At 54.9% G+C, this 14243-nt stretch overlaps 1 protein-coding gene across 1 annotated transcript; it reads left to right on the forward strand.

The window, feature by feature from the left end:
- The first annotated feature begins 1101 nt into the window (after positions 1-1101).
- LOC107975666 (large ribosomal subunit protein eL39-like) lies at positions 1102-4951 on the forward strand. The gene is made up of 2 exons (XM_054661265.2): positions 1102-1128; positions 4613-4951. The coding sequence occupies exons 1-2, from the start codon at positions 1102-1104 to the stop codon at positions 4835-4837; spliced, it is 252 nt and encodes an 83-aa protein (XP_054517240.1). The 3' UTR covers positions 4838-4951.
- Positions 4952-14243: the final 9292 nt, after the last annotated feature.

Raw genomic sequence — 14243 nt, forward strand, 5'->3', positions numbered from 1 at the left:
GGTCTCGCCATGTCGCCCAGGCTGATCTCGAACTCCTGGGCTCAAGTGATCCACCTGCCTCGGCCTCTGAAACTGCTGGGATTACAAGCGTGAGCCACTGCACCTGGAGCCTCAAATTGTTTTTTAATAAAAGAGAACTATCTTTTATTTTCTACAAAAATGAACTCTGGGACACTATTGAGAAAGTGAAAAGACAATCCATAGAATGGGAAGAAATATTTGCAAATTATCTATCTGATGAGGGCATAGCATCCAGGACATATAGAGAACTCTTACAACTAAATAAAAAATAAAAATTAAAATTAAAAAAAAGGCAACTCAATTTTCAAATGGCCAAAAGACTTCAATAGACATTTCTCCAATGACATAGAAACGGCTGTAAAGTGATGTTCAACATCATTATTAATTGGGGAAATGCAAATCAAAACCCCAGTGAGATGCTATTTCCTACTGGTATGACTATAATAATAAAAATAAAGGCCAGGCCGGGTGCGGTGGCTCACGCCTGCAATCCCAACACTTTGGGAGGCTGAGGCGGGCGGATCATCTAAGGTCAGGAGTTTGAGACCAGCCTGGCCAACACTTTTAGTAGAAACCCCATCTCTACTAAAAATACAAAAATCAGCTGGGCGTGGTGGTGCACGCCTGTAATCCCAGCTACTTGGGAGGCTGAGGCGGGAGAATCCCTTGAACCCAGGAGGCAGAGATTGTGGTGAGCCAAGATTGCACCAATGCACTCCAGCCTGGGCAGCAGAGCAAGACAGTCTCAAAAAATAATATAAAATAAACATAAAGACAGTAACAAGCACTGGGGAATACACAGAGGAACTGGAATCCTGGTACATGCATTGCTGTTGAGAATGTAAAACAGTGCGGCCGCCGCGATGCTCAAAACATTCAACAGAATTATCGGGAACCCAGCAGTTCCATCTCTAGGCATGTGTCCAAAAGAATTGAAAATAGGTGTTCAAATACTTGCATACAAATGTCCATGACAGCACAGTTTACAATAAACAAGTAGCAGGAACGGAGCACACGTCCATCAGTGATGGATGGACACACAAAGTGTGGAATGTCCACACAACGGAATATTACGCAGCCATGAAAAGGACTGAGGCACTGATTCATGTGAAAGAACCTTGAAAACGTTATGCTAAGTGGGAAGAGCCAGACACGAAGGCCGCAGAGTGTTGGTTCCATTCACCGCAGGGGAAACAACCGGAACTGGTAGACCCGCAGCACAGGAAGCCGACCCCGTTACCGGGGGCCAGGGAGGGGGAGTAGGGGGTGATTGCTTCAGAGCCACAAGCCCCTTTGGGGGTGACAACGTTTCAGAACTCCACAGAGGTGATGGTCGGACAACGTGGTAAATAACTAAACGCCACTGGATTTCATTCTTTAAAATGGTTAGTTTTATGTTATATGAATTTCACATCAATAAAAAGCAAAGGTGAAAAGGCCTCACCATACTTTCACCGTTTTGTAACTTGCTTCATTCATGCAACAGTGTATCATAAACATCTATCCAGGCCAGGCGGCTTATGCCTGTAATGCCGGCATTTCAGGAGGCTGAGGCGGGAGGATCATTTGAGATCAGGAGTTCGAGACCAGCCTGACCTACATGGCGAAACCCCATCTCTACTAAAAATACAACAACAACAAAAAAAGCCAGGTACAGTGGCTCACGCCTGTAATCCCAGCACTTTGGGAGGCCGAGGCAGGCAGATCACCTGAGGTCAGGAGTTCAAGACCAGCCTGGCCAATATGGTGAAATTCTGTCCCTACTAAAAATGCGAAAAATTAGCTGGGCATGGGCCGGGCGCGGTGGCTCACACCTGTAATCCCAGCACTTTGAGAGACCGAGGCGGGTGGATCACCTGAGGTCAGGAGTTTGAGACCAGCCTGGCCAACATGGTGAAACCCCATCTCTACTAAAAATACAAAAATTAGCTGGGCGTGGTGGTGGGCGCCTGTAATCCCAGATACTTGGGAGGCTGAGGCAGGAGAATCACTTGAGCCTGGGAGGCGGAGGCTGCAGTGAGCCGAGATCGCATCACTGCACTCCAGCCTGGGTGAGAGAGCGAGACCCTGTCTCAAAAAAAAAAAAACAACAAAAAACCCAAAAAACAAAAACACGCATCTATCCGTGTTGGTGGACGCATCTGTGCAGGTTGTTTTAACAACTGCATGTTTCCCATGGAAGAATGAGCCTGTTACAGTACAGAGTTAATTCAGTTAACCCATCCCACATCACTGAATACTTAGGCTGTTCCCAAATTGTCATTGTTACACACAGCACATAACAAGAGAAGGATAGCTAAGACTCAGTAATAAACAAATAAATAAAATATTTAAATAAGATTCAAATAAATAAATAAATAATTTTTAAATAAACAAGTGTAAGAGTGAAAAATCAACATATTCTGAATATGAATCCTGGCCCTTCCCCGTCTCCCAGCAAACCTCAGGGGTCACCAAAATTGTCAGCATCTGAAAACCAAAAAGGAGGCGGGGTGGCGGCTCACGCCTGTGATCCCAGCACTTTGGGAGGACGAGGCGGGCAAATCACTTGAGGTCAGGAGTTCAAGACCAGCCTAGCCAACATGATGAAACCCCATTTCTACTAAAAATACAAAAATTAGCTGGGTGTGGTGGCGCACACCTGTAGTCCCAGCTACTCGAGAGGCTGAGGCAGGAGAATTGCTTGAGCCCTGGAGGTGGAGGTTGCAGTGAGCTGAGATCGCGCCACTGCCCTCCAGCCTGGGCGACAAGAACAAGACCCTGTCTCAAACAAACAAACACCACAGTCCCAGGACTTTGGGAGGCCGAGGCAGGCAGATGGCTTGAGCCCAGGAGTTTGAGACCAGCCTGGGCAACATGGTGAAACCCTGTCCCTGCAATACATAAAAAAATTGGCTGGGCATGGTGGCGCACACCTGTAGTCCTGGCTACTTTGGAGGCTGAGGTGGGAGGATAGCTTGAACCCGGGAGGTGGAGGCTGCAGTGAGCTGTGATCGCACCACTGCACTCCAGCCTGGGTGACAGAGCGAGACCCTGTCTCAAAACCAAACCAAACCCAAGCAAAACAAACAAAAAACCCAGGATTTTCTATTTATTTTTATCATTTTAGATGCCCTGTTAAACATGGTATATGTTTCCTGATTTCTTTTCTTTTCTTTTTTTTTTTGAGACGGAGTCTTGCTGTCGCCCAGGCTGGAGTGCAGTGGTGCCATCTCAGCTCACTGCAAGCTCCGCCTCCAGGGCTCAAGCAATTCTCCTGCCTCAGCCTCCCGAATAGCTGGGACTACAGGCGCCCACCACCACGCCTGGCTAATTTTTTGTATTTTTAGTAGAGACGGGGTTTCACCGTGTTACCCAGGATGGTCTCGATCTCCTGACCTCGTGATCCCCCCACCTCATCCTCCCAAAGTGCTGAGATTACAGGCGTGAGCCACTGCACCTGGCCCGTTTCCTGATTTCTTAATGCTGACGTACGGTGCTAGAATCTTCCTTTCCTTTTGGTTACTTCATACCATCTCTGCCAGTTGTCTTCCTGCTTCGACAGAACCAACCCCAGGCACAGGCACCGAGGAAGGTGACCAGACCTGCAGTCACTTGCTTTAGTTTCCTGGGGTTGCTGAACAATGTACCACAAACTGGGTGTTAAACTTCACACCACAGAAATGTATTCTCTCATAGTTCTCCAGGCCAAAAGCCCAAAATTCACGTGGACTAAATGACCAAGATTGTCAGGCTGGTTAAAAACAAAAAACAAAAAACAAAAAAATCAGGCAGGGCATGGTGGCTCACATCTGTAATTTCAGCACTTTGGAAGCAAAGCCTAGAGGATCGCTTGAGCCTGGGAGTTTGAGACCAGCCTGGGCAACATAGTGAGACCCCACCTCTAAAAAAAAAATAGCCAGGCGTGGTGGTGTGTGCCTGCAGTCCCAGCTACTCGGGAGGCTGAGGCACGAGAATGGCTTGAACCCGGGAGGCAGAGGATGCAGTGAGCCGAGATTGCGACACTGCACTCCAGCCTGGGCAACAGAGCAAGACCGTGTCTCAAAAATGAAAACGCTGGGCGTGGTGGCTCACACCTGTAATCCCAGCACTTTGGGAGGCCAAGGCGGGTGGATCGCCTGAGGTCAGGAGTTCAAAACCAGCCTGGCCAACACAGTGAAACCCCGTCTCTACTAAAAATACAAAAAATTAGTGGGGCTTGGTGGCAGGTGCCTGTAATCCCAGCTACTTGGGAGGCTGAGGCAGGAGAATTGCTTGAACCTGGGAGGCGGAGGTTGCAGTGAGCCGAGATCGTGCCATTGCACTCCAGCCTGGGGGACAAGAACGAAACTCCGTCTCGAAAGAAAGAAAGAAAGAAAGAAAGAGAGAAAGAAACAAAACAAACAACTGGCTCTGTGTGGCTTCCAGAGACAAGAATCATCTGAAACATAAAGACACAGCAAGTTTGAACATCAAGCAATGGAAAGAAGCATACCACACAAATATTAAGTAAAAGGAAGCAGGTGTGGATATATTAACAATGTCATTAACATACTAACAAAGATCATGGAAGAAAGCATAATAGACACAGGAGGTCCCATAACGATAAAAGCTTGAGCCCCCTCCCTTACCTTCCCTTCTCGGCTGTCGCCATCATCTGTGCTGGACCCGGATTCTCGCCGTGTCTTCTCACCAGACTTTCAGAATTAAGCAATTCCTGGCCAAGAAAGAAAAGCAAAATCGTCCCATTCCCCAGTGGATTCAGATGAAAGCTGGTAATAAAATCAGGTACAACTCCCAAAGGAGACACTGGAGAACAGCCAAGCTGGGTCTGTAAGAATTGCACGGGAGATGGCACACGTATTTATGCTGAAGGTCATACCTGAAGCTCACAACCACGTTACCACATCAAGCTGGAAATGTCACCACGATCTGGAGAGTTGAACGTGTTTTACTGGGAATAAATTTTTTCTTTTTTCTTTTCTTTTTCTTTTTGAGACAGAGTTTGCTCTTGTTGCCCAGGCTAGAGTGCAGTGGCACGATCTTGGCTCACCATAACCTTTACCTCCCGGGTTCAAGTGATTCTTCTGCCTCAGCCTCCCGAGTAGCTGGGATTACAGGCATGCGCCACCACGCCCGGCTAATTTTCTATTTTTTTTTTTTTTTTTTTGAGACGGAGTCTCGCTCTGTCGCCCAGGCTGGAGTGCAGTGGCACGATCTCGGCTCACTGCCAGCTCCGCCTTCTGGGTTCACGCCATTCTTCTGCCTCAGCCTCCCGAGTAGCTGGGGCTACAAGCGCCCACCACCACGCCTGGCTAATTTTTTGCATTTTTAGTAGAGACGGGGTTTCACCATGTTGGTCGGGCTGGTCTTGAATTCCCAGCCTCAGGTGATCTGCCTCTGCCTCTGCCTCCCAAAATGCTGGGATTACAGGTGTGAGCCACTGCACCCGGCCTGGGGATCTATTTTTTCTCTCTGAATCTGTTATGAATGGGTTGGTTGGCTGGGTTCAGTAATAAACATGTGAGACCTTTCATTTTTTAAAAAAAGGATTGAGCTCAATAGTAATTTCAAACTTGTGTGCATTCAATAACATAGCCACACAATATACAACTTCTAGTTACAAACCTCAATATTCTACTTATGATGTAGGAAATCATAACAGCTGCTTACAAAGAAGCCTTTGATTAATATTTGGGCTCACTTACAAACTAACTTAAACTTCCTTAAACCTTTTATACAGGATCAATAATGTTGGATATATGGATATATGTGTTTTATTTTATTTTATTTATTTATTTTTTGAGACAGAGTCTCGCTCTGTCGTCCAGGCTGGAGTGCAGTGGCGCGATCTCGGCTCACTGCAAGCTCCGCCTCCCGGGTTCACGCCATTCTCCTGCCTCAGCCTCCCGAGTAGCTGGGACTACAGGTGCCCGCCACCACGTCTGGCTAATTTTTGTATTTTTAGTAGAGATGGGGTTTCACTGTGTTAGCCAGGATGGTCTCAATCTACTGACCTCGTGATCCGCCCACCTCGGCCTCCCAAAGTGCTGGGATTACAGTCATGAGCCACCGCGGCCGGCCAAGGCGGGCAGATCACGAGGTCAGGAGATCTAAAAATACAAAACATTAGCTGGGTGTGGTGATGGGCGCCTGTAGTCCCAGCTACTTGGGAGGCTGAGGCAGGAGAATGGTGTGAACCTGGGAGGTGGAGCTTGCAGTGAGCTGAGATCGCGCCACTGCACTCCAGCCTGGGCGACAGAGCAAGCCTCAAAAAAAAAATTATTTTTTGAGACAGGGTCTTGCCCTATCACCTCGGCTAGAGTGCTCTGATGTGATTGTGGTTCACTGCAGCCATCTGGGCTCAAGGGATCCTCCCCCACTGGCCTCCCAAAGAGCTGGGAGGACAGGCATGAGCCACTGTGTCCAGCTTTGATTTTATTTTTAAGCCCTTTAACTATCTGGCAACAACAAAAATCGTCCCAAGACTGGTCCTAACCACTTATACCTGCGTGCCCTGGTCCAGACCACAGGAGCCTTTCACGCGGGCTCCTGTGGACACCTCCAGGTGGTCCTGCTCCCGTGCTGACCCCACAATCCGCTCTTCACCCAGTCGCCAGGCTGATCTGCACAAAACCTCGCACCGCTCTCCTTACCTCTCGGGCAACCAGCCGGGCCTTGGTTCCCGCATCGTGGCCTCTGGCCTCTCCCAGTGTCCCCTCCGGTCACCCCACACCTGCCCCCATCCCAGGCTCTTGGCTCCAAAGCCGGGGCCTCTGGGCCATGCCTGGCCACACAGGCACGATCTGACTCCAGCCCTTGAGACCTGTCCTCCACCCTCCATCCTCCACACATCCCACCACCCTCCATCCTCCACACATGCCTCCACCCTCCACCCTCCACACATCCCACCACCCTCCACCCTCCATCCTCCACACATCCCTCCACCCTCCACCCTCCACACATCCCTCCACCCTCCATCCTCCACACATCCCACCACCCTCCATCCTCCACACATCCCTCCACCCTCCACCCTCCACACATCCCTCCACCCTCCATCCTCCACACATCCCACCACCCTCCACCCTCCACACATCCCTCCACCCTCCACCCTCCACACATCCCTCCACCCTCCACCCTCCACACATCCCTCCACCCTCCACCCTCCACACATCCCACCACCCTCCACCCTCCACACATCCCACCACCCTCCACCCTCCACCCTCCACACATCCCACCACCCTCCACCCTCCAAACATCCCTCCACCCTCCACCCTCCACACATCCCTCCACCCTCCACCCTCCACACATCCCTCCACCCTCCACCCTCCACACATCCCACCACCCTCCACCCTCCACCCTCCACACATCCCACCACCCTCCACCCTCCACACATCCCTCCACCCTCCACCCTCCACACATCCCACCACCCTCCACCCTCCACCCTCCACACATCCCTCCACCCTCCACCCTCCACACATCCCTCCACCCTCCACCCTCCACCCTCCACACATCCCACCACCCTCCACCCTCCACCCTCCACACATCCCACCACCCTCCACCCTCCACCCTCCACACATCCCACCACCCTCCACCCTCCACCCTCCACACATCCCACCACCCTCCACCCTCCACCCTCCACACATCCCATCACCCTCCACCCTCCACCCTCCACACATCCCTCCACCCTCCATCCTCCACACATCCCTCCACCCTCCACCCTCCACACATCCCACCACCCTCCACCCTCCACCCTCCACACATCCCACCACCCTCCATCCTCCACACATCCCTCCACCCTCCACCCTCCACACATCCCACCACCCTCCACCCTCCACCCTCCACACATCCCATCACCCTCCACCCTCCACCCTCCACACATCCCTCCACCCTCCATCCTCCACACATCCCTCCACCCTCCACCCTCCACACATCCCTCCACCCTCCATCCTCCACACATCCCTCCACCCTCCACCCTCCACACATCCCTCCACCCTCCACCCTCCACACATCCCACCACCCTCCACCCTCCACCCTCCACACATCCCTCCACCCTCCACCCTCCACACATCCCTCCACCCTCCACCCTCCACACATCCCACCACCCTCCATCTTCCAACATCCCTCCACCTTCCATCCTCCACACATCCCACCACCCTCCACCCTCCACCCTCCACACATCCCACCACCCTCCATCCTCCACACATCCCTCCACCCTCCATCCTCCACACATCCCACCACCCTCCACCCTCCACACATCCCACCACCCTCCATCCTCCATCCTCCACACATCCCCACTGCCCTCCGCCCTTCAGTAACCGCTGCCAGGGTCTTTCTCCCTCACCAGAATGTTAGTTCGCTGCTACACCTGCCTTGTATGTTTAATGAGACTAAACGTAAAATGTAAACATGTGCTGAATGGTAAGTTGTCAAACATTCTGATTTCTTCCCCCCTTTCTCTTTTTTAAACAGCGATGGGGTCTCACTAGATGCAACCACTTACCCAGGGTGGTCTTGAACTCCTGGGCTCAAGTGATCCTCCCTCCTCAGCCTCATTCTGATTTCTTAATAAATTCAATAACATTCTCCAGTCTTTCTCCTTAAATGATAAACCTAAATGGTTTGAGACGGAGTCTTGCTCTGTTGCCAGGCTGGAGTGCAGTTGTGCAACCTCGGCTCACTGCAACCTCTGCCTCCCGGGTTCAAGTGATTCTCCTGCCTCAGCCTCCTGAGTAGCTGGGATTACAGATGCTCACCACCACACCCAGCTAATCTTTGTATTTTCAGTAGAGACGGGGTTTCACCATGTTGGCCAGGCTGGTCTCCAACTCCTGACCTCAGGTGATCCACCCACCCTGGCCTCCCAAAGGGCTGGGATGGCAGGTGCAAGCCACTGTGCCTGGCGATAAACCGAAATGTTTCATTCCGTGTGCGTTTGAATTTAGAATCTTGAGGCGCACCTGCTAAAACACCCCCGAGTGTAAGAACTCTGAGTGTGATTTTCTACAACTTGAATTAGGGGAGCTTGACACACACACGTGCATCTATTTAATGTGTAATTTTATGAGCTCTGACATAGGCACCTGGCAACGCGTCAAACACGGGTCTTCGTACTTCGTCACGTCTCTACACGTCTCTACGTGATCCTCGCCCGTGGAGGATCATGCCAAAGCTTCCTGCCTTCCCGCAGAGCCAGGGTGATCTCAGGTGGGTGAGCCCCGTCGGGGTCCGAGGCCCAGGCCAGGTGCAGGGCTGACTTGGCGCCCTGGACTCTCAGGGAGGCTTGAGCCTTGCTCAGGTTGGCTGTTGCAGGGGTCTGGCCTCATCCATCTGGAGGAGTCTACCAGCCTGCAGCCCACTCCCTGGCTCTCATTCAAATCCAGACCCTTCCCCGCCTTCCCATCTGGCCAGTCACCACTCCTCAGCCGCCGCCCTGGATGGCACCTGAGTGACTCACGGCTCCTGATGACACGTGGACTTTGGTTAGAGCTCAAAGGTCACTCCGATGACACGGCTGGGCCTCCGCCTGTCCCACAGGACAGGATGGGCTGGGAAACCCTACAGGGGCACCACGGCGCTCTGAGAAAGTCACACCAAGCCTGTGATTCCCCGTGGCCAGCGGATGATGACCCGGAAACGTGTCACTGGAGACCCTGGGTTGGCCGCCTTTCCTAAGAAACATGGATTGTTGACGTCCGAGGCTGGGCTGATTACACAGGCAGCCCCTCCCCTCCAGATCCCATGGGGAGGAGCCTCACCCTGTCTCTCCACCTGGGACCAGGAAGGCCGAGCTGCCACCATCTGACCTGGGCCACAGTCTCGCACTGCTGGATCCCATCTTACCGGGCCGGAGCCTCCCCACCCACTTGGCAGGCATGTCACCCCCCAGCTGCAGCCCCCTGTAAGGGCTTCCTGGGACAGCAGGACCTGAGACAGGGCGGAGGGTCCCACTCCACACAGCGGACCCAGTGGGCCACTTAGAGTCGCCTGGTGTCTGGTGGGCTTGGCCCCCGGGGAGGGCGTCTGCAGGTTAGAGGCATGCCACTGGCTGCGTCAGGGAGGACAGAGTGGAGGGGCAGGCCCATGAGCAGGGAGGGCTGCCGTTCCAGCCAGGGGGAGGCACCCAGCTGGGGAGGGGTTGGGGGTACTATGAGCCTGGCGCGCTGGACAAGAGGGACCCTCTTAGACCTAAAGGACCTGGCAGGGGACGCGGGAGCTGCACACCTTTGGGGAGCAGGGGGCCCAGAAGCCCCGAGCCGGACACCTGACCCCACACGGCCACGGGCAGGGCCCCCGCGCTGGGCCACGCATGCCCCTCCGCCTGGGGCAGTCACCGGGTGCGAGGTCGACCCACGGCCGGCTTCAGAAAACTCCAACCCACTGGAGACTCAGGCCCAGCTGTCCTGGGGGCACTGCTGCAGGGGGCACTGCTGCGGGGGGAACTGCTGCCGGGGCACTGCTGCGGGGGGCACTGCTGCGGGGGGCACTGCTGCGGGGGCACTGCTGCGGGGGGCACTGCTGCGGGGGGCACTGCTGCGGGGGGAACTGCTGCGGGGGCTAGGGCTTGGCCATACCAGGCTCCCTAAAGTCCCTGCCACTAAATGACACTTTCATCCCAGCCTTCCCAGGGCCAGCAGGGCAGATAAACCCAGGGGGCTCATCAGGCAGCCCTGCCCCTGCGAGGGGAGGGCAGAGGCAGGCAGTGGAGGGGAGGAGGGGTCAGTGTGTGCTTCGACTCCTCTGGAATCTGGCTGCTGTGACTTGCTTTGGCCGATGGAGTGTGGTGGAGATTTTACTATGTGCGTTCTGGACCCTGGCCTCAAGAGTCCCTAGGCTTCCACTTCGCCCTACTGGAACGCTGGCCATGTGTTAGGAGGAAGCTGACTGAGAGTGGGTAGGACTCCAGGCCGCATGGCTCTGGCAGAGAGCCCGGCAGCTGAGGGACAGCAGCCCCAGGTGTCCAGCATGGCTACCCTTGGGTCCTTCCCACCCAGCTGACCTTGGCCCAGGGCCGCAGGCTGTGAGAAGCCCCAGGAAGCCGCTGGCACCGCCCTGATCCCCACCACGGAAAGAATAGGCAGGTGGTGCTTAAGCCACCAAGAAGGTCGGGATTCCACACGGGCTGTGGTCTGCCCACATGAACAGGAAGGAGGGAGGGTGAGGGGCAGACACAATGGCCGGCCAGATAGGCTTCTCTCGATAAGGAGAGAACAGACAGGGGATGAGGAAGCCGCAGATGCAGGCTGTGCATCTGCCCGAGATCTCAGGGCTGGCGGACAGCAGAGGCGGGAGCTGGGAGGGGGGCAGAGAGAGTGGAGAGGCTGGACTGTGGAGGGGTGCAGTTGGGAGAAAGGACCCAGTGGGGTAAGTGGGGAGGGAACAGGACCCCTGAAAGAGAGGAAGTCAAAGTTGGAGAATTGCTGGTGTGGATTTTGAAGGCATGGCCGGGAGAGTGACAGGGAGCAGGTGTCCCCTCCTGCAGGAAAGGGGTGCCGATCACTTCAACACAGTGAGGTCTGGTCACAAAGCGGGGGTGGTTTTGGTGGAAAAGGAAAGCAGTCTGGGAGTGCCAGTGAGGAGGGACAAGGGCAGCCACCTCGTCCTGGTGCAGCAGAGAGAAAAGCAGCGCCTGCCGGGAGCAGAAACGGGCTGGGAGGGCATCCCAGACAGGCAGGGTGGGGAGACTCCAGCACCATCCTGCTTGGAGACACAGCTCCCACCGCTGCTGAGAAGGCATGCAGGTGGGGTGGCAGTGGCACCAGCCTGGTGCTGCTGCTTCTGCCTGAGTCCTGGTCTCTCTCTGGCAGCCTGGATTCCTGCAGCCCTGGCCTTCTGTCACTACAATCCCAGCAAACACCCAGGAACAGCTCTGCGCCCACCTCGGCTCTCTGGGAGAGAAACCCACACCGACCCCAGCCTTGGTTCCTCGGTGGCTTTGGCCCCAGCTGCCTGAGTGCACAGCCCGCTGCCCTGGGCAGGAGTTGGGGACCATGCTGAGGACCACCTGCAGGGGGTGGCTACAGGTCTCTGATGTCAGGAGTCAGTGTGTGAGGGGGGTGTTGAGGGCTGTGGCGAGATGGCAGCCGCCACCTCTGGGTCAGAGGTTGGGAGGGGAGGTCACAGCCAGCACCTCACAGGCCTTTTGGGGACACCGGCTGGGGTCATGGAGTGCGGCCACAGTGGCCCAATGTGAGGAGACCCCCCCACAAGGCTGAGGCCCCCCCAGGTCCAGCCTAGAAGACACCCCGGTTTTCCCCACAGTCTCCCCACTGGCGTGTGAATGTCCTCATCAGTCACCCCCCTTAGCTAACAGGGGGCTGTGCAGATGCCCCGGGGCCACCCGCCATTTGGAGCTTGACCCACTCAGGGCCAGGAGGTCGGCTGGATTTCAGTGGCTCCCAAGAAGCACCCGTTAAATGGGGGGGAGGGGTGGGGAAGTCGCCGAGCCTCTGCCTCTGTGGAAGAGAGGAAGGGATCAGCGAGGAGGGAGCAGGGATGAGGAGGGAAGGGTCACTCTCCCTGGGTCAGGGCCCCAGCCCACCTCCACTATTCCAGTCTTGAGTGCCGCACCACAAACCACCCCAAAACAGCACGCTCAGCAACCACCCTACTGTGCGCGGGCGGCCTTGGAACGGGGCGCGCTGGGACCTGCGCCAGAAGCTGCTCAGGAGTCTGGAATCCAATGCTGATTCCTCCACGGGGCCTCTCCTTGAGGCCAGGGCGTGCTCCCTCCCAGCACGGCAGCTGGGTTCCAAGAGCGACTGTCCCAGGACAGCGAGGTACGCATGGCGTCTTCCAAGTCAGCCTCAGAAGTCATGTCCTGCCAAACACCCCATTCTTCCCGGCTGAGACTGTCACAGAGTCTCATGTAGAAGGCATTTCAAGATATGGGGATGGGAGATACTATCACGGCCGTCTCTGAAAAACGCAACCTGCCCCCAACCCAGGTGTCGGCACCATCCCGGGCTGCAGCCCAGGATCCAGCCCAAACTCAGAGCAAGGGAACCCCAAGGCCCTCAGGAACCCTGAGGCCCCTACCACAAATCAAGGCCAGATTCGAGAGGCAGGGAGGGGACCATCAGAGGCCAAGGGCACAGACCCAGAGAGACAGACACACAGATGGGAGCTGTCCTGTGGCAAAGAACGTGGGAGGAACACAGTCCCCGGAGACCCTGGAGTGGGCTCCCTGGCGGGGGGCGGGGGGGGGGGTCTCTTCCTCTCCAGAAGAGCAGAGGCAAGTGCTGGTGGCCCCTCCTGTCTCTGCTCAGCGAGGACCCCTCCTGCTGCCTGGGGACAGGAACCCTGGCAGATGGGCGTGGGTGCTCACTATGAGTTGGACGCCGTCAGTGGCTTTAAAAGTAGAATCTCCTGGCCAGGCACGGTGGCTCACACCTGTAATCCCAGCACTTTGGGAGGCTGAGGTGCGTGGATCACCTGAGGTGGGGAGTTTGAGACCAGCCTGACCAACATGGAGAAACCACATCTCTACTAAAAATACAAAAATTAGTCAGGTGTGGCGGCACACGCCTGTAATCCCAGCTACTCCAGAGGCTGAGGCAGGAGAATCGCTTGAATCCAGGAAGCAGAGGTTGTGGTGAGCCCAGATCGTGCCACTGCACTCCAGCCTGAGCGATAAGAGTGAAACTCCGTCTCAAAGAAAGAAAAAAAAAGTAGAATCTCCTATTAAGACCAGCCTGGCCAACACAGTGAAACCCCATCTCTACTAAAAATACAAAAAACTAGCCGGGCGTGGTGGTACATGCTTGTAATCCCAGCTACTTGGGAGGCTGAGGCAGGAGAATCGCTTGAACCCGGGAGGCAAAGGTTCTGGTGCCACTGCACTCCAGCCTGGGCAACAGAGCGAGACACTGCCTCAAAAAAAAAAAAAAAAAAAAAAGTTAGCTCCCTTTACAGATGAGAAAACAGGTACAAGGAGGGGAAGTGAGCCCATCTAAAAACCAGTGAGGGAAAGATCAGTCCCAGCCACGCTTGGCAGGGAGGAGGCTCACGCCTGCAGTCCCAGCACGTTGGGAGGCTGAGGCAGGAGCATCGTCTCAGGTCAGGAGTTCGAGACCAGCCTGGGCAACATAGGGAGATCCCCGTCTCTACAAAAAAAAATAAAAATAAAAACGATCCTCAGGCTCCTCCTTCCATCCTGAACTCCCTGCCTGTCTAGGGACTGGGGGAGGCCCAGAGCCCCCCCAAATCCCTTCCCAAGTCGGGGCCCAGGGGCTGGGGAGATT

This window comes from Pan troglodytes, chromosome 1, assembly GCF_028858775.2.
Source record: "Pan troglodytes isolate AG18354 chromosome 1, NHGRI_mPanTro3-v2.0_pri, whole genome shotgun sequence".
In the NCBI taxonomy this organism is placed as follows: Eukaryota; Metazoa; Chordata; class Mammalia; order Primates; family Hominidae; genus Pan; species Pan troglodytes.